The 20879-nt window shown below is 42.1% G+C and overlaps 1 protein-coding gene and 1 long non-coding RNA gene across 4 annotated transcripts in view; one reads left to right on the forward strand and one right to left on the reverse strand.

Moving 5' to 3' along the window:
* ST6GALNAC5 (ST6 N-acetylgalactosaminide alpha-2,6-sialyltransferase 5) overlaps positions 1–20536 on the forward strand; it is a 404743-nt gene extending 384207 nt beyond the window's left edge. For 2 of the 3 annotated variants that reach the window (XM_083510575.1, XM_083510574.1), the window contains exons 4-6: positions 3280–3689; positions 12500–12607; positions 18892–20536. In XM_083510575.1, coding sequence (XP_083366701.1) covers positions 3280–3689; positions 12500–12607; positions 18892–19123 — 750 coding nt within the window. In that variant the 3' untranslated portion in view covers positions 19124–20536. The remainder of the gene's footprint in view (positions 1–3279; positions 3690–12499; positions 12608–18891) is intronic. The other variant, XR_014527786.1, reaches the window with a different exon arrangement.
* Positions 9002–19269, reverse strand: LOC310710106. The gene is made up of 6 exons (XR_014527803.1): positions 19161–19269; positions 18117–18181; positions 14334–14431; positions 10664–10797; positions 10204–10319; positions 9002–9173 (listed from the first exon to the last, which is right to left on the reverse strand). It is a non-coding gene; the product is annotated as an uncharacterized lncRNA (long non-coding RNA).
* Positions 20537–20879: the final 343 nt, after the last annotated feature.

Below are 20879 nucleotides of genomic sequence, written 5' to 3' on the forward strand. Positions count from 1 at the left end.
CCACTCGGAACTCATGAACTTACATGCCCATAAAGCAAAACTGTAGGCTAGTCAACCAGATCAACTTTTTTGGGAGCTCTTTTGTGGCCCTTCAGATGTCAAGGAGGGGTGCTTGCTTGGACTACAAACTAGACCTTTGAGGAAGGGCCATAGCTCAGTCGGTAGGGTATCTACTTTGCATGCAGAAAGTCACAGGCTCAACCCCAGGTGGAGGATTACGGATGGGAGAGATCCCTTTCTGAAATCCCGGAAAGCCACTCACTACCATTCAGTGTAGACAAACCAATGGTCTGACTCAATCAATAAAAGGCAGCTTCTTCTGTCCCTATTAAGTATGGAGATCCGGTGGGAATACTCTTCTTACCTTAATTTTAGACCTTTGTTTGAAGGGCTCTGTCTCTTCTCTCTCATCTGCCAAACTAGACAACTCTCTCTTTCAGATTTCCCTCTACCTTGAGCTGTGTTTACTTCTTGTAAAAACAGTAACACTATTTCTGTTCACCAATATGTCAGGATATTATTTTGTACTGTAAGATATGTAGGGTGTGTGAAGATCTGGGCCAGTCCAATAAGGCACAGTTATATACTTCCAAGAGGCTTGCTGATTTCATTGGACTTCAGCATGCCTAATTCAACTGGATTATCGTTTACATTTACATCCAGTAGAAGGGATGTAAATGTTGGGAGGCTTGATCTTGATGAATTATCAATGGCATGTTTTAAGAAATATCCTTTAAATCAAATACTAGCTAAATAGTTCAGTTGGTAGAGAGCACGAGACTCATAATCTCAGGGTTGTGAATTCAAGTCCCACGTTGGGCAAAAGATCCTTGCATTGCAGGGGGTTGGACTAGATTACCCTTGTGGCCCCTTTCAACACTGTTATTCTATGAAATGCCTCTTTGCAGAAGACCGTTTGGCAAGAACTCAAATTCTACTTACCATTTGGTAAGAACTCAATTTTTGGGGTGGCAGTCTAGGTTGGCTTTGAAGAGGTTTGGTTAAAACTGCATACACGCTTCCAAGAAAACCAAATGTAATGGTGAAGTTCATCCAAATCAAAAGTTAAGCCTTTTTAAGCCTCTATGAATAAAATGGCAGAGGTTTAAGCATGTGTTTAAATATCTCTCATTGAAATCATTAGAAGTTACAGTAAAATTATATGCATGTGTATTCAAATGTAAGTGCTAATGAGTTTAGTGAAGCTTACTCCTAGTTAAGTGTGTATAATATTTTAGCTTTAAAAGCGGTTGAATCTGACCTTAATCAACTGATACAGAAAACAAAATGTCCCATTGGACCTATAGATAATGGGTTTATTTTAATACTCCTGATTTAGAAAAGGGAAACTTTATCTAAACACTTCTAGCTTATTGCAAAAGAATTGTACAATTATGGCCATGATCTAGCCCACCAAAATAGCCAGGTGGTACAATAAAAAACAGAGCTAAATCTAGGACAGTATTAGAAACACAGTGGCATTCTTAACTACAGTGCAAGGACTACTCTTCCCTGAAGGATTAAATACTTGCTACATATTCTCATGTCCTGCAGTAAAATGTAACATCACAGTTGACAAGTTATTGCTATTTTATTGGCACCACTTACTCTAAGGCAATTGGACATAATAACTCAGAATACTTTATATGCTTTTTGACATTTCTTCTGTCCCTGCTGCTGTAGATGAGACTAACCGATACTTCAGAGCTTTGGGAACTCATTTAACATTGGAAGAAAATATGTGAATGCATTCCATTTTTGTATACCAGCTTCCAGATGCAGTTATATACAGAAAAACTGCCTAATGAATCACCTAGCTCCTGACTTGAGTCACAATATGTCATACCCAGGGCTGTGTTTTCACGTGTTATGTATTTCCTTAATATCTCTCTCTCTCTCTCTCTCTCTCTCTCTCTCTCACACACACACACACACACACACACACCCCTACCTTATTTGCTCTCTCTGTTTCTAAGGGAGAAATTCAATGTTCTATGTCAAACATTCAATCAGCACAAGCATTTCAGCTTGCCAAATGAAATGGTCCAGCTCTCTTGACAGACACCCCCTCTGAACTAGTTGTGTAGGAGGGAAACCCCGTTGCACAAGCAGAAGTCCTTGTGTGGACTTCGCTTTTGCTGATGGGGCTCCATAGGTGAATTCCAACCATTTATTTTTAAGTTCGGGATCACAGGGAATGTGATGAAACTGCAGTGATACATAGCCTGTATTATAGCATCACAGAGTGTGCAAACAAAGCTAGCTCAGAGTGAGGGCAGTGCACTAGTTGCCTGAAATGCTGCTGAAAGATGTAGGCACTGTTTCTGTATGTGAAGAATGCTCCCCTTTTAGGTCAGCCATTCCTAATAGATCTTTCCTACTTTTTTCTGGGAAAAAATGCAAAGAAGGAAGTCCTACAATTACTATAAAGTTCCTTCATAGTGAGTTGAGTCCTATGATTTAATCTTAATTTGCACTGTGTAATTTAAGATGATTGCCGATTATCTGCTCAGTAGGGAAGTAGCTTTGCACCTTTTAAAAAAATTGACATTTACACCCGTTTTCTGATTTTTTTGTTCCTGAAGCGCATTTCCCCACTACATTCTCCAGATCAGACAGTAGAAAATTATTGTGTTCACCATACTGAACATTGGACAAACTGATTACTCTTCTCAAATTCTAACTGGAGGTGCTGGTTGTCATTATGGGCATGATGATTAGGCAAGGATTAGCTGGAAACTAAGGCTTCTACCTCAATATCCACTATTATACTAATAAGTGGAAGGTCTCCTGTCAAACAAGATGACCAGGAGGGGAGGGAGATGCTCCAACTTGAACCTGCAGAAAACATCGTCAATCACAGATCCCAAACGCTGCACTACTTAATGTGGAACATTGCACATAAAAACACCCATGCCCATGTTTGACCACCCTGGATTTTTCAAAATGTCAGGGGGTCTGGGTTGTGTATGTGTGTGTGTGGCTGTAGGAGGAAAACCGGTATGGTGAGGGAAATAAGATGGATTAGTGCTAGAACAATGATTTCTTGTAGACCCCCAGAAAACAACAACTTCAAGCAGTAAGGATAGCAATATAAAAGCTGTATCTGTCAAGCTATGTGTCTACTCAAGAAGAAGGGAAGGGCTCACTCTGCATAATTATATTGGAAGCCTACCATTTGTATTCAGTCGTTTCTCTTTCTCAAGCATCCTCTCATTTTCTTTACCTCTCGGAGGATTTGGGTGTATATTGTATACTGAGACATTTCTTTCCCCGCAGCCTTTGAAAATGCACTGTGCAAGCTGTGCCCTAGTAACAAGCTCTGGACACCTCTTGCGAAGCCAACAAGGGAAGAAGATTGACCAGACAGAGTGTGTAATACGAATGAACGATGCGCCCACACGGGGATTTGTAAAAGATGTTGGAAACAAGACAAGTCTGCGAGTCATAGCTCACTCCAGTATGCAGAGAATTTTGCGAAATCGCCATGAACTGTTAAATATGAGCCAAGGGACTGTATTTATCTTCTGGGGTCCAGGCAGCAACATGAGGAGAGATGGAAAAGGATTAATTTATAACAATCTGCAACTGATGAATCAGATACTACCTCAGTTAAAAGTATACATGATATCCCGGCACAAGATGCTTCAAATTGATGATCTCTTCAAGCGGGAAACTGGAAAAGACAGGTAAGAAGCAACTGCATGAGAATATATTGAAGAGCCACTGCCATTGTTTTAGTAGAATGTCAGGTCTGTTGATCATAAGTTCATCAATGGAATCACACTACAGAATGTGCTTGCCTTCCCTTAGCTTCCAATAACCTGTTGCATTATTTCATTTTATGCATCAAATAATAATGCTTGGCTTTTGCAGCATAAGCAACAAACATGCAATCAAATAATTTATTTGCCCATCAGTTTTTAATACTAAAAACCAGTGTGTGCCAAATACTGTCAGCAAACAGAACTGCAGAGTAGCACAGAAAGAACATCGATGCTGAATTTAAATCTCACTTTAGGTAATATACCTGAAAGCAGATTTTTACTGGTTTTGAAAAATCAGAATTGATGGGTTTTGCTTTATGAAGCCTATGCTGCCATTCTGTGAATTATAATGGCTACTTATTGAATATAAGCATTCTTGGAACATTGCAGCTGTAAAGCTTCTTGTAAAACAAATACACATTATTCATACATTAGGTGCCTCTAAAGTGTGCCTTCTTATACTTCCATCTTTGAAAGGCCAAGTTATTATGATACTTAGCTCTTTATGAGCCTATTTATGGCTTGCAAACAGATCTTCAAATCATTTTTTTAAAAAAAATAGGTGACTAATATGTTTCTCTAGATAGGGCTGGAAATGATATCACCCCTCCTTCAAAAGATGCATTTATTTTTATTAGTTATTTACTCATTACATAGTAAAAACATAATGACAGCATAAGCACCACTTAATGCATTTATGTATAAATTAAGAGCTCACTTTAGAAAGAAGTAAATCTATCTAATAAAGTTATCTGCACTTTCCATTTCAAAATACCGTTATCCGCAATGGAAGTCTTTTGAGGCACACTGCTAAGGGAAAATATGATTTTCATATCCCAAGCTGCTGTATGCTTGGAAAAGTTCTTCATTTTAAAAGTGAACACACCTTCCTATCCTTTTGAAAATCCTGGACCTTCAAGTTTTTTGCTGTTCTGAGCAGCTTTTATGTGAATGAGGTGGTTGGCCTGTCATGTAAATGTTGTTGCTCTGAATGTGTGGTATTATGTTGGATGGTTTAATGACTTTATATCTTCTGCTTCAAATTGTTTTAAATATTTTTTTTAAAGTGTGAATCACCTTGGGAGGGTCTGAATTTTGTAGATCACAAAGTAGGGTATGCCAGTGAGCACCATAAGTTAGATCTGTGGAAACAAAGAGACTACCTGAGAAAATGTGTCTAGGAGTAAGTTAGAGGCACTGAAGCTCTAGGCTCTCTCTCCCAATTCTTATTGGATATTGCATTATATAATAGAATCATAGATTTGTACAGTAGGGACTCCAAGGCTCATCCAGCAATGCAGGAATCTCAACTTGAATCGTACATGACAGGTGTCCATCCAACCTCGGCTTAAAAACCTCGAAGGAAGGACAGTCAGTTCTTCTGTCAAACAGCTGTTACTGTCAGAAAGTGCTTCCTGATGTTTAGTTAGAATCTATTTTCTTGTAACTTGAAGCCACTGGCCTCTGGAGCAGGAAAAAAACAAGCTTCCTCCATTTTCCATGTGACAGCCCTTTAGATATTTGAAGATGGCTATCATATCTCCTCTCAGTCTCAACATACCCAACTCCCTCAACTTATTCCTCATAAGGCTTGGCTTCCAGATCCTTTATCGCCTGGGTCGCCCTCTTCTGCACACATCCCAGCTTGTCAATATCTTCCTTAAACTGTGGTGCTCAGAACTGAACACAGTTTTCAGATGTGTTCTGACCAAGGCATAATAAAGTAGGACTATTACTTCCCTGAAGACAGGAGTGCCTGGCGTGCTCTGGTCCATGGGGTCACGAAGAGTCGGACACGACTAAATGACTAAACAACAACAACAACATTACTTCCCTTGACTATTACTTCCACTATACTTCTGTTGATGCTGCCTAGAATAGCATTAGCTTTCTTTCTGCTGCTGCTGCATCACATTCCTTAAGCTTGTGGTCTGCTTGGTCCTTTTCACATGTTCTACTGGCAAGCCAGGTTCCCCCCATCTTATATCTGTGCAGCTGGTTATTCCTGTCTAAGTGTTGGCCAGGAGGCAATCTTAGTTGGCATAAAGGGTCTGTTAGTGTTTGACCTCAGGTGGATAGGCGAACGCCTTCAATATTGTATCTAAAAAGCCCATTTCAGAGCAAACTAGCATATTCAAAGTCAGCCTAAAACATGCTATGCAGAAAGCTTACTGACCATTAGTACCTCTGTCTTGCCTGGATTGAGCCTCAGCTTTTAGTCTACATCCAGTCTATCACTGTGTTCAGGCAATGGCTGCCTAGCTCCCTTGGTTTCAGTTGAAAATGAGAGATAAAGCAGGGCAACACATTAGCATCTTAATAGCACGCAACCCCAAATGACCCCAGCTAGGGGCTTCACGTAGATTTTAAAAGTGCAAGGGGTAAAACTGAGCCCCGAAGGATCTCACAGAGCAAGGGGCTAAAGTAATACTCTTTCAGCACCATGTTCTGGGAAATTCTAACCATTTAGGACCATTGCCCTATATTCCCATACTAGTATACTGTGAGCAACTAAATGTTGAATGCTACCAAGTGGTCCAGCAGAACCAACAGGGATGCAATCCCCTTGTACAGCTCCTGGCATAAGTAAACACCAAGGCTATTTCAGTCCCCAAACCACACCTGAACCTAGATGTAGAAGTATCCAAAATGTGTTCCTTCAACTCAGAAAGTCTGAATTTGAGCTGGAGTTGACATACACATGACAAGACTTAACTATATTGAAACTAGGACTCTAGAATTACTGCCTAATAAAGAAAGGCTGAGTTAAAAGGAAATTGGGAGAAGAAAAGCTATTGTGAGTGACATACTACCCTAATTAATATAGGTTCATTTTGGAAAGGTTTTAACAAGCACCAGGTTGCCACAATAAATTGTAAATATCAGACTGCATAGGTACAATAGCTGACACCTCAGTTTCTATAATAATCTTTAGAACTGTGATTGAAAAGACTGATGCATTATGCCCTGTTAAAAACATTTAGAAAATAACAGCCATTAAATGGGACAGCAAATGACAGGCTGAAGAACAATATACTTTTCTATTGCAAACTAACTGTACTTGAGAATAAGTTTATAATTGAATGAAAGTCCATTAAGAAAATATGATTCAGAACCAATATTACAGTAATTAGATAAAAGAAGCATAAATGAAATAACTGCAGGAAGAGCATTTCCATAGAGATTATAAATGAGATTTTGATAGAGCAGAAAGGCCTTTACAGTGGTGCCTCGCAAGACGAAATTAATTGGTTCCGCAAGTTTTTTCTTCTTGCGAGTTTTTCGTCTTGCGAAGCACGGTTTCCCATAGGAATGCATTGAAAATCAATTAATGCGTTCCTAGGGAAACCGCTTGCCAGGCTGGCGGTGCAGAGAAGGGCTTTTCTCCCCACCGCAAGCCTTCAGGACAGGTACGGGAACAGAGGGGAAGGCGCGCAGCGCTTTCCCTCTGTTCCCGGGGCTTGCGTGGGAGGAGGGTTTTTCCTCCGCACCGCCAACATTCAGAACAGCATTCTGAATGTTGGCGGTGGGAAGGAAAACCCTCCTCCCACCCCAAGTCTTCAGGAAAGCCATCCGATGCCGGGCGGCGGGAGAAGGCTTCCCCCCGCCCCGGCATCGGAGCTTCGTTCTGATGCCGGGCGGGGGAAGGAGGCTTTTCCCCCCCACCTCCCGGCATCGGAGCTTCGCTCTGATGCCGGGCGGAGGAAGGAGGCTTTTCCCCCCCACCGCCCGGCACCGGAGCTTCGCTCTGATGCCGGGCGGGGGAAGGAGGCTTTCCCCCCCCACCTCCCGGCATCGGAGCTTCGCTCTGATGCCGGGCGGGGGAAGGAGGCTTTTCCCCCCCACCGCCCGGCACCGGAGCTTCGCTCTGATGCCGGGCGGGGGAAGGAGGCTTTCCCCCCCCCACCTCCCGGCATCGGAGCTTCGCTCTGATGCCGGGCGGGGGAAGGAGGCTTTCCCCCCCCCACCTCCCGGCATCGGAGCTTCGCTCTGATGCCGGGCGGGGGAAGGAGGCTTTCCCCCCCCCCACCTCCCGGCACCGGAGCTTCGCTCTGATGCCGGGCGGGGGAAGGAGGCTTTTCCCCCCCACCGCCCGGCACCGGAGCTTCGCTCTGATGCCGGGCGGGGGAAGGAGGCTTTCCCCCCCCCACCTCCCGGCATCGGAGCTTCGCTCTGATGCCGGGCGGGGGAAGGAGGCTTTCCCCCCCCCACCTCCCGGCATCGGAGCTTCGCTCTGATGCCGGGCGGGGGAAGGAGGCTTTCCCCCCCCCCACCTCCCGGCACCGGAGCTTCGCTCTGATGCCGGGCGGGGGAAGGAGGCTTTTCCCCCCCACCGCCCGGCACCGGAGCTTCGCTCTGATGCCGGGCGGGGGAAGGAGGCTTTTCCCCCCCCACCGCCCGGCATCGGAGCTTCGCTCTGATGCCGGGCGGGGGAAGGAGGCTTTTCCCCCCCACCGCCCGGCACCGGAGCTTCGCTCTGATGCCGGGCGGGGGAAGGAGGCTTTCCCCCCCCACCTCCCGGCATCGGAGCTTCGCTCTGATGCCGGGCGGGGGAAGGAGGCTTTTCCCCCCCACCGCCCGGCACCGGAGCTTCGCTCTGATGCCGGGCGGGGGAAGGAGGCTTTCCCCCCCCCACCTCCCGGCATCGGAGCTTCGCTCTGATGCCGGGCGGGGGAAGGAGGCTTTCCCCCCCCCACCTCCCGGCATCGGAGCTTCGCTCTGATGCCGGGCGGGGGAAGGAGGCTTTCCCCCCCCCACCTCCCGGCACCGGAGCTTCGCTCTGATGCCGGGCGGGGGAAGGAGGCTTTTCCCCCCCACCGCCCGGCACCGGAGCTTCGCTCTGATGCCGGGCGGGGGAAGGAGGCTTTTCCCCCCCCACCGCCCGGCATCGGAGCTTCGCTCTGATGCCGGGCGGGGGAAGGAGGCTTTTCCCCCCCACCGCCCGGCATCGGAGCTTCGCTCTGATGCCGGGCGGGGGAAGGAGGCTTTTCCCTACCACCGCCCGGCATCGGAGCTTCGCTCTGATGCCGGGCGGGGGGGGGAGGAGGTCCGAGGACAGTGGGGAAGACGCGCTGCGCTTCCCCGCTGTCCCTGAGATTTCCCTATGGGCTGTCGTCTTGCGAAGCAAGCCCATAGGGAAATTCGTTTTGCGAAGCGCCTCCAAAACGGAAAACCCTTTCGTCTAGCGGGTTTTCCGTCTTGCGAGGCGTTCGTCTTGCGGGGTACCACTGTAATTGTAATTTAGTATGCTCCACAGAATTATCAGGACAGTGTGTTACTTCATCACATAAAAGAGTATATGATTTCCTCAATAAGCACATGTCAGGTCTTCATTTTCTTTCTTTACAACGTAGTAGGTGTAAAAGCAGGAGACAGTCTTTTCTAAGAACCCCTTTTCAGTTCTTTCTGAAAGAAACACAAAGCAGTATAACCTTTACTTTGTTTTTTATGCTGTAAAACCAATTTTAAAACTGGTCCTTCCAGATTTATCTTGTTGGACTTTTCACCCATTATTTTCCATTAAGATTTATTAATAATCATCACCTGCCCTTCCTTTTGTAAGAGCCCACAGTAGCTAATAATGCTTTTTTCTAGCTAGTGAAATTATGAATTCTGCCATAAGTAACAAGCAGAATAATAAGACAGTTATTCTACTCAGATATGCTGTTGTTTTTTACATTCTGCTCAGCATACCTCTTTGTAGATAATTGCCGTAATGCAGCATGGACAAATCACATGCAGAAGAATGTTTGTACATCACTTTTCTGAATCAGGGCTAACATACATTTAAGAAGTGTTATGGTTTATGGTTCTGGTTTTGGTTTTTGGTTGAATTAACCTAGAACATCACCTTCACCCACAATGTGTTACCAGAACTAACAATTTTTTCTTTGAAGTGAGGGGGCGGGGTGGTGTAAAAATTGTGCAATGTCTACCAGTGTACATGAAGTCTACAGACCTTCACACATTTTAAAGGTCTTGTTCAGATCCTTATCACCATAGGGTGTTTCTGTGTTAACTAGAAATGTGTGGGGAACAGATGCATGAGGTCACCTGAGATAGAAGATTCACATTCCTTTGTGTAGCACAAAATAAAGGTCCAGGTGGTTTAATTCCTGGCATCTCCAGGTAGATGTGGAAAGAACTTTTGTTGAAACCGTGGAGAAATACTGACAGTCAGGGTAGACAATACTCTTCTAGATGGGCCCAGTGGTGTGACCAGCAGTATTATGTAAGGCAGGGACATCCAACTCCCAATACTAACAAAATTTTAAAAAATGGCAGTGATCTACCCATTGTCATTGATGGACCAAAGTTGTTGAGCTTATTTTAGGAAGCCACAGTTGTTCCCTCCTCCCTTTGGGGGGAGGAGATCACTGAGGGGCCAAAGATCTACCAGGAACACCCCGTGATCTACTAGTAGATCATGATCTACCTGTTGGACATGCCTGATGTAAGGTGGGTTTGGAGTGGCAGTGGCAGTGGCACAGTCATGGCAGCAGCGTTTGCCATGTTCATGTTGATGGAGTCATTTTTAGAGGAGTCTTGGCTCTGAAAGAGATAAGAAGATACAATTTGGTTTGTTTGGTTGGTTGCATGCTATAGGGAATTCGTCAGAACAGGTTTAGGTTTGTCAGTATCAGGGGTTAAACAAATAGTCAACAGATGGCAAATGAAACCTTGCTCTTCAGTAATAGAGGTATGTTGGCCCAATCGTGCATACATCTAGAGGAATATATACAATGTCTATAACCTAACCCATTATATAGTGATGCTAAGCTGGAAAATAGTTATTCTCAGCTGTCTTTGTTGACTAAAAAGCCTGTTTAGCAGTAGTTCTTTAGCTCTTCTGGTTTTTTAAAAAAATAAAAGAAGAATAGCTCATTGAAACCCACCTTTTCAAGTAAGTGCTGCTTCTAACTAGCTCAAAAGGTTGATGAGGAGTTGTCTTCTTATGGAACACTTCACCTTAGCTTTCTTCCTGGTTAGTTTTCCATATGCAGGGTTTTATGATGAAAGTCACCTCATGCTACATTTCAGGAGTAGGGAATATAATATAAATGATGCCTGTGAGACAGACAGACTACTAACCTGAGCCTACTTCCTTCTGAGGAAGCAAGCCTCTGTCTGGGATATACCAAGTTAAATTGCAGATAGGGACTAACATGATTGCTCTCTCCCCCCCCCCCGCCTGCACTCCAAGGTAGTACATCTGAGTCACAAGCTTAGCACTTCAATGATAACTAGATCCAAGACAACTCAGAGTCCAAGGACTCACATCTCTGTCGTGTTTTCACATGGATACAAAGAGTTCAGATATAATACTGATTTCTTACTCATTCTTACATTTGAAGTAGCACTAATCATTTACATCGGTCCTTGGACTCCTTTCAGTAAGAAAATTTGGCATATGTGACTTCCCCTTGAGAACTTCTATCACTAGTTTAAAATCCTCACAGTTTGTAGATGCTCTGTAAGCTAGGAAATTAGTCATTCAATTAATATGCTATCTGTTCTGGGAAGAATCTTATGAATAAGTGTATCCTTTTTGAGAGGAAGTGTGAAAGCTTGATCTTGATAGGTTATTACAGCACACCTGATTCATTATTCTGAAAGCAGAGGCACTGAGATTTCCTGGTGAGAACTACAGGATATTTGGTAGCCATGAAAACAAAACCCTAACATAGTGGATTAAGCATGTTCAGAATGCTTGAACGTTTTGGGCTAAAATTTGGTTTTACCATCACAGTCTTAAAACACATACACTTGAGAGTTGATAGGAATAACAAATTAAGGAGTATCTGCACTTATCACAGGGAAGGAGAAGCCATCAAATACAACAAAGATTTGCATTTGTCACATGCAAGGTGGCTCTTTCCCACCATTTTTGCTTTGATAAGGTTTATGTGGAACTGGTTCTCAAACATATTGCAATCACAGTTCAACAGCCAAGAAATTGTTTGCTGCTCGTAAGGTGATTAGGGAGTTTGACACAGGTGGGACACTTTCTCAAGACCCTGTTACAAATGGAGCTCATCATGGAAGATAATATCCTGGGTCATAAGATCAGTACAGCTGTGATTGCTTGAAGTATGTAGCCATATTGCTACAATGACATCCTATGCTAGTCAAGTAGAGTAGGGCTCCTTATCTTTTCTAGTACCATTTGCTGCTGTCAGTTTTAAGTATCAGTTGCAACATTGTCCACATAGTTGCTTCATTAGTAGCATTAGTAGCATGGTGAATAACATCATTGCACAGCAGCAGAATTGTTTATTATGTTACTTAAGCATAATGCCTCAAGTTACCTTGAAACATCGCTTCAGTGCAATGGGATTGTTATGTTGCAGGATCCGTATATTGCACCCTGACTTAAAATGTGTATGTACATCCAGTAATTCTTAGATTAACTAGGTGAAGTTATGAAGATTGTTCCTTCCTGTTAATCAGAAGGAATAATGCAAATACAGGGTTTTAAGGTGACTATTATTCAACAAAACGCTAAGGTAAATACTTCTCTTTGCAGTATTAACATGAAAAATGCAACTTCTAAATACAGTTGTTCGCAACTAGGACATAAGTTTATTGCATGGTGGGGGAGTATATATAAAGAATGTGGCTGCCCAATGTTTATAACCTTTTAATATATAACTTTAAAAAACTGCCATATCGTGGATATCTGTCACAAGTGTTATTTGTCAGCCTAGGATCTTTATTGTTTTTGCTTTCAGGAAGAAGTCAAACACTTGGCTGAGCACTGGTTGGTTTACAATGAGCATCGCATTAGAACTATGTGACAGGATAGACGTCTATGGCATGGTGTCACCAGATTTCTGCAGGTAAATTTTAATCTGGATTTATGATTAGCTTGCAAAATTCAGTGTTATGGATAAATATATGAGTCTATTTTATGCTATCCATAAAACGTGTATGATTTTCCTGAGGCCGTTAATTAGCAGTCCCATGATTGGGTTCTGAAAACAACAAACAGCATTTAATTACACAGCATAAAATATTAAGTTTTTGTTTGTACTGTGAGAGAGAATTAATCCACATCTTGTTAGTTTCTTTTAGGCTCTGAATATTTATCAGCTAAACGTAATGCTGTAACTGGCATGAAATTAATCTTGGGGTGGGGGGAGAGGAGGAAAGCACTGGGAAATATTAATTTAAAAGATTTTGCAAACATTTTTTTCTTAGTGAAGAAGCAGAGTGAATAGTGTGTGTGTGTATGCACACACGTTTACAAAAAGTGGGAATTCAGTTGCATATGACCTCTTCACTTGGATTGCTGTGCCCTTTAGATACTTCATGTGTCCAGGGAACAATTCAGGGGTTGGGGAGATTGATTCATGCAGAGAGAAATTTTGAGAAGTCTACCTCACACCATTCCCACCCTCAAACCTCTGCGAGTGGAAGAGATGTGGCTTCTGTCTCATATCTGCCAAATGCATGAAGGAATTTATTGTGAGCTGAGCCTTAGCAGATCTTGCTGAATAATCAACATTCAGGATGCTCTGTTGGGTAGGAATTATGTTAAAATAAAAGATTTCATTTACTTCTATTCCCTATGTCACCCCAAAGGTGACAACATATCACTGTCATTCTCCACTGACTTAACCTTGATTGCCAGGGACAGATTAAATAAACGTATCTTAAGATGCTTCTCAAAGTTTTGGTTATACTCAGCTCTGGAACTGTCTTCCAGAGGTCTGAGTCACTGAGAATGCCTCTACCTGCCCTCTTAGCGAATGAAATAAATGAGAAGCTGTTGGGTTGGTAGAGGCAGAGACAAATAAAATCCTAAATCTTTTACTAGTATGCTTGTCTGTAATGTATACTTGTGGTTTAATGATAAAGATTCAGGGTTTATTTTCTCCACTGAGGCAACATGATTGCTTCCTCCCAGAAGTAGTGCAATAACATTGTGCAAGTTCTGACAGCTGAATGGAAAAGACACTTGAGTTGCCTTTTCTTCTCCCCATCACTGCTGCTGTAAACACTGCTATATTTCTGTGCACTATTGATGGAAGATCTGGCTATTGTATGATGCCATTTTAGGGAACTAGAGTGCATTTTACAAACAGCCCCTTATAAACATCTCCCAGCTGTGATATTAATAAGCACGTTAACTCTGACAATGCACTGATTAATGTCCAGTATCACAGAGCAGTAAAACAGCATCTGCTATAATATATTAATAAATGAGGATGACTATCAACTTCCTCATATAAATTGCTCATGCATTTCATCTGCTAGCATGAAAATTTAATTGCAAAGTGTGGGAGTTAGAACATCATTCTTAATCTGGGTTATTCACACTGGAGAGATAAAATCATTAAAAGTTATCCAAACTCAGTTTGAAGGTGTTTGGGACTGGAGTAATAATCATCTGGCCCAAGAGACATTAGAGATCCCAGTCTACATAATGTTCTGTATTTTCAGATGAATCAGGGTGGATCAGTGGTACAGACGAGATCTCCTAGTAGGGCCATTTCCACTAACTAGCACTGTAGAAGCATAAAATAGTGAAAGTTGTTTCTGTTTATCTAGATGATCACTTACTTATGCCTTTGTTGTAGGATATCCACATGCTACTTCCATCTCAAACATTGTTCTTAGCTGCTTTTTCTCCATCATCCCACATGTAATTCTTAGTTGAGCTAGAAATTACAAGAAGCACAAAACCGCTATCACTCTGTGTTTTTTTCTTTATAATGTGCAGTATAACACAATACATGATGTGACCTCTTAGTGCTGTTCCCACCAGTGCAGTGATTTTGCATACAGCACAAATGCCAGGATAGAGAGGACAACGAAGTGGTGGTTTTGTATTTCTTAAAACACCTACTTTTGCCCTTCCTTATAGGATCTGGTTGCAGATTACCAGCTAGATATGGATGGATGGGTGACAGTAATTCCAGTAGCCCTCCTGAATAGGTTATTAGTAATAGAAGAGTTGACAGGGCAAACTACAGTGGTGTCCCGCAAGACGAAATTAATTCGTTCCGCAATTTTTGTCGTCTAGCGAATTTTTCGTCTTGCGAATCACGAAATCCCATAGGAATGCATTGAAAATCAATTAATGCGTTCCTATGGTCAAAAAAAGTCCAAACAAAGCCAAATTTGGTACAACAACAGTTTATTAACTGCTCTTTAAAGTCACACATACTGTAAAGAGCAGTTCAAAAATTTAAGGGAAAATAAATTAACTTTATAAACAAAACATGTCTTTGTTTTTAGACAAAGAAAAAAAAGTCGCGAGACGTTTTCGTCTTGCGAAGCAAGCCCATAGGGAAATTCGTCTTGCGAGGCAAATCGAAAACGGAAAAACCTTTCGTCTAGTGAGTTTTTTGTCTTGCGAGGCATTCGTCTTGCGAGGTACCACTGTACTTGCTTAGCGCCATTCATGTGACACAGCACTGCACATCTTCTTGCTAGAAATGAATTGCACACACACAGTTTCACAAATGTGCAAAGAACTCTCTTGTCTACTGGAGATCACATAAAGGGTGATCCATGCACAGAACCACAGTTCAAGCTTTCTGGAGCAGAACATCTATATCCACATTTATGGCATCAATCTAGGGCATTATTATTATTTTACCTTTTCATATAATGAATTTTTTGTCGTGTTAAACTAAAATGAAAATCTTACATTAATTTAATCCACAACCTATTTTTGACACGTTTTAAAATAATTAAATGCATATATACCCATTTTCACTCCAAAGTATGGCTTTTGTGGATAAAGTTCTAGTCCAGGGGTCTGCAACCTTTAAGATAAAAAGAGCCACTTGGACCCGTTTCCGAAGGAAAAAAAAACTGGGAGCTACAAAACTCGTCATTATAAAAATAACTTTTTGGTCACTTTTTTATTATTTCTTTGTTTGACCCCTCAGAATTACTCCTCCTCATAGAAATAAACGTTAAGTTAACAAGTTACCTTTTTGTGTGTGTGTGTTCTTCACTCCCCTTCAAAACAGTGACCAGCGTACATGCCCCCTTTCAATGCAGTGACCAGCGTACATGCCCCTTACAATGTAACAGGCGGGCGGGCGGGAATGTGACGTCGGGACGGTGTGTGATTAATGCACGCACCGCCCCATGCGACGTCACAGCCAGTACAGCGCCCGCCACAGTGGGGAGTGTCGGGGCGCACAATGCACCTCCTCCCCTCGCTAGTATCCCCCCGGAGCCGCAGCAAAGGTGTAAAAGAGCCACATGCGGCTCCGGAGCCGCGGGTTGCAGACCCCTGTTCCAGCGGAGTTGTGTAAGTTAAAAAATGCTCATACATTCAGAAAAGCAATTTTTAATATTTGTATAAAATTAATGCCACTGTTGTGTAATGGAAAGCTAGACAGAATGAATTAAAAACACTAATCTAAATGGAAAGCAGCAATGTTAAGAATACACATGATACTGAGAGTGGCCGAGTAACAAAATGAGGAACTGCTTTGCACAGTTAAAGTGTTATGTAATAACAGATCAAAGCAGTATAGCTTTATAAATATTGCCTTTTGTGTCTATTTTGCATGTGCTGTTAACCGAATTCCTTTTTTATGTGTGCAGTACTGGTGCATGTTACACTGCAAAAAAAGAGTCCAACTGTAGATATTTTTAACTGCTACACTCCCACTTGCCTTGAAACCTACAATAGATGGCAATGCACAAGAACACAAAGAGGAGCCCTGCAGGATCAGGTCAGCGGCTCATGTAGTCCAGCTGTCTAGTCTCTCAGTGGCCAACAAAAGCACAGCCTGAGCACCACAACATTCTCCTAAACGTATGCTTCTCTGCAACTGGCATATTGCCTCCCACAGTGGACGCAGAACATAGAAATCACTGTTATTAGCTGTTACCCACTCCAAATCCAGGGCATGTATAACTGGCTAATATATTTTAAGTTTTTCTCCTTGTGGCATGTCCCAGCAGGGAATGTGGTGCCTCTGAGAACCCAGCATGCATCTGTGTAGAAGCTGACATGCCAACTCTGGCCTCGAGGAAGCAACTACCGTGACCAAGACGGCTGAAAAATGTAGTGCCCAGATTACAGAAAAAGCTTCCAGGAGGCAGAGTCATGTAACATTTTCAGTGATGGAACACAGTTTGCATGCATAAGGCCCCAGATTCAATTATCACCATTTCCAGTCAGATTTGAGAAAAAACTAGGAGAGCCACTGCCAGTCAATAGCAAGCTAAATGAGCGTATGATCTGACTCTGTAGAAGGCTGCTTCCTATGTTCTCTGTGCAAATGTATTCCTGTGGGTGGTTGACATGCACCGCACAGAGAACACTCCAAATACATGGACCAGTCCTGACAGATCCTGAAAAAATATGTATCCTTCCCACTGCCTAGCATGCAACAGCCACAAGATGCACCTGTGGTGCCGAAATGGTGAATGAAAGGATCTTTTCTCACTTGCAAACAAGACACAAAACAGAGATTTAATACATTACCAGTCCTCAGTTTCTTATTGCAGAATCAGTCATTTCCCTAGCTTCTCAAAACAGACTGATAAAACTCTAGCAGAGTTTCCACAAACATGCAGTCCTTCTAAACAATGACCCAAAACTTTCTATAAACCTTCACATCTGAGTTTAACACCCTTCCTTATTTTAATAATTGCAAGGTGTTTAGTCACTCATCCTGGTTTAGAGGATTTTTGTAAGGAAGGAGGTGGAAAAAGTCACATTTTCCCCAACAGAACAGAACTGTTGTAATGCAGTACTTTTGTTTAGGTAATGTGTCCCCTTTTGACTGCCAGATTTATCATCCAGTACATAATTTGTATGTTTGTAGCAAAAATTACAAATAGCACCTCCAGTATTGCATTGACAACATAGCTTAAAACAGGCACCCCCAACCTGTGGCCCTCCAGATGTTTTGGACTACAATTCCCATCATCCCTAACCACTGGTCCTCTTAGCTAGGGATCATGGGAGTTGTAGGCCAAAACATCTGGAGGGCCACAGGTTGGGGGTGCCTGGCTTAAAACATAACAGCCCAAATGCTGAAGTCTAACTTCCCAAGGATTCTGTGCACCTGTATGTTAAAAGATGACTAATTCAATTTTAGGAAGCCTTTGTAAAGGGAAAGCAGGCCAGAATCATTGCTCTGCAGGCAGCTCATTTAGTTGCTGTGTGTAGCAGGATAGATATGGAACTGGTGCCCAGCAAATCTTCTGTTGTGGTCACTTGTACATTTTATTCTGCCAGATTGGTTTTTGTGTTGTCTTGTTTTTGTTTGCTTAAATTGGACACGACTTCGGTAAGGTGGAGAAAACTGTACCAAAGTCACAGTCTTAAAACACAGAGAGAAAAGCAAACAAGTACAGGTCACTCACTATTTCTTCTTTGTTGAAATGGTGCTGGAATTAAATGCAGGCACTTTTCTTCCAAGAACCTACAGCTGACACAGAGAGGAAATGCATTTGAACCAATTCATGGCTAAAATTATTTGGGCAGATATTCTAAATGCTGTGCCCTAAATTATACACACCCCACAGGATAGCATGGGATGGAGGTTATGTTTCTTTTTCTTCCTAGGACAGTAATTAGCTGTTTTAATGTTCACATACGAAAATAATAAAATGACTACTGCTAAATTAAATTTTCTTTGTAAACAACTTCCATTCCCATTAAAAATCGCATGACAATGGCTATTGACATCCCACAGCTAGGGCTACAGTGAAATGTGCTTTTATCCTATGTGCCATGCTGGAAGGACTTTCATGCGTTTGAATTGCAGAATCAAAGGGCTGGAGTCTGCTTTCCATTTGGCAGCCTGTTCCTTTGAATGCCTCTGCAGGTTCTTTCTCAAAATCTAAGCTAAACATATACCTATTTCAAGCATCAAGCTTTCACATGCTCAATGTAACAATGTGGTGAATTCTCCCAGCACACTCAGCTGCCTTCTTTTAGAGTAGCAATGTTTTAGTAAGATTCAGGAAAATAATTTAAACACTGCTTAAAATACTATTTTTTTAAAATATTCAAAATTCAGCATGAGCTGGGACCAAAAGAAGGAGGAGGATTTTGAACCTGTCAGTTTATTAATGATAGCATCTCTTTTCAATTGTACACCTGGGCTTTCAATCTTTTTTCTCTTTCCTTCTGCAGGGTTCCTAATCATCCTTCAGTACCTTATCATTATTACGAACCTGTAGGACCTGATGAATGTACAATGTACATTTCACATGAACGGGGAAGAAAGGGCAGTCATCATCGTTTTATCACAGAAAAACGAGTGTTTGAGAATTGGGCCCGGACATTCAATATTCACTTTTTTCAGCCAGACTGGAAACCAGAATCACTTCCTATAACTCATGCTAAGATTAAAATGGTATTCTAATGAATGAACGCACAAAGTTGTAATCACAATCACTTACTGTATCAGACTTCAGGGGAACTGAACATTGTATCAGAGCAAGCCAACCTGGAAAAAAGAAAGGTTAACAGGGTTTGCGGATAAAAACTGCTACAATATTCAGGAAGTTATTGCAAAGGAGCACCTAAAGTGGACATTTGGTATCCAGTTGTATCTAAATTGAACATTTTAACTTCTGTCCATCAGCCTCACATATGTGTATGTGATTTGTTAAAAAGAGGAGGAAAAAGATGAAGAAACCTGTGGTATAATAAGAATAATTCAAGAGATGTTTAATTCTTTATGTTTTTAAGGCACGTTGCCGCTGGGTTTTCATAGTGACATTTAACAGTTACTTACTTAGTGGAGGTTTTTTAATGCAATCCAGTATTTTTCTATTCCACAATGATATGGTTATTTATCTTTCATAATCCCTCCAAAACTGAGGATTTATATACTGCTGCTGGTTTAAGGCCCAGCTTCTTGTTTATACATTTTCTCTTTGAAATATAAGATGATTCTATCTAGCATGTAATTAATATTTGATCTGGAAGCTATGTGCTTTATTTATTTCTTTTTTTACTCTTGGGCTCTGTTCCAGCATCAAGCCATTTGACAGCAAGCACATCTTTATGTGAAGCTCTAGCAGAGGCGGGTGCCCAAAATTACAGTATGCGGCATCACACACACAAATAAAGAGAAATGCAGAGGACCAGTTTAGGGACTTTCCATCTCTCAGTCATTGTTTTTAGTCTTTTCGTATTTCTAGCAACTCACTTTCCATAGTATCACAGCAGTCTGGCCTTGTGCTGCCCTCAGCCTACCTGACCAAAAGGTGTTCTAAGCAAGCTGAGCCACTAACGTGCAGGTGTTGGTGTGTTGTTATTTTTGCACATGATCTGCGAGCAATTGCTTAGTTTGTTTTTTTCAAATTTATAAAAGCGTTTTACAGAAATCATTGTTATGATGATGACAAGCTATACAGGCCGACATGGGGGCAGTAATGAAACCAACAAAGGCCGACTGCATCCTTCTCTGGGCATAGCAGAGCCCAGACCTTTGTAAATACAGGGTTTGTGTATAACTAAGTAGCAGCTGAGGGAAGGCAGGTGAACACAGAGGAAGTTTCCACCTCGTCAACCAACTTCATGTAAGTTTTGAGGTGTGGTAAGCAGACTGCATGGTTCAGTGATTGAGTCCAACGAATTCTATGTGGATCTAGTATTGGTCCTGACTCAACACGAATAAAAGGTGCCGGTTTCTTTTGAGATGCACTGGACAATATGAAATTCTTTCAAATCAGACTGAATGGCACTAATAGTTCTGTATGTTGATACTTGCACATTTTGTTTTTGTGGGATTATACCTGGCTGATGAATAAAGAGGATTTCATTTTCAGTGTTATTTGTCCTTTCACCTCACAAATGCTCAAAGTCAAATCACTTCTTCAAAGGAATTGCCGAGAATTACTTGACCTATTGCACACTGCCATACACCAGTAGTTCAAATGATGAAATCCTTTCACATCACAGGCACTAAAAATAGAGTTAGGCTGCCATCAAGGGGTCAGGTTATTTTAAATTGCTCAGCACTGAAAACCATAATACACAGGAGCCGTGCCTATGGGTGATTTGAAATTTCTCTTTCTATTTGAGCTTAACTTCAGAATCTGTAGGGATCAAGTGAGTCTTGCTGTATGATTCCCTAGTCTTACAGCATGGGGTGGGGAGAGGGGGGGGGG

The sequence above is a fragment of the Podarcis liolepis genome, assembly GCF_965112155.1.
Source record: "Podarcis liolepis genome assembly, chromosome: 6".
Taxonomy (NCBI): Eukaryota; Metazoa; Chordata; class Lepidosauria; order Squamata; family Lacertidae; genus Podarcis; species Podarcis liolepis.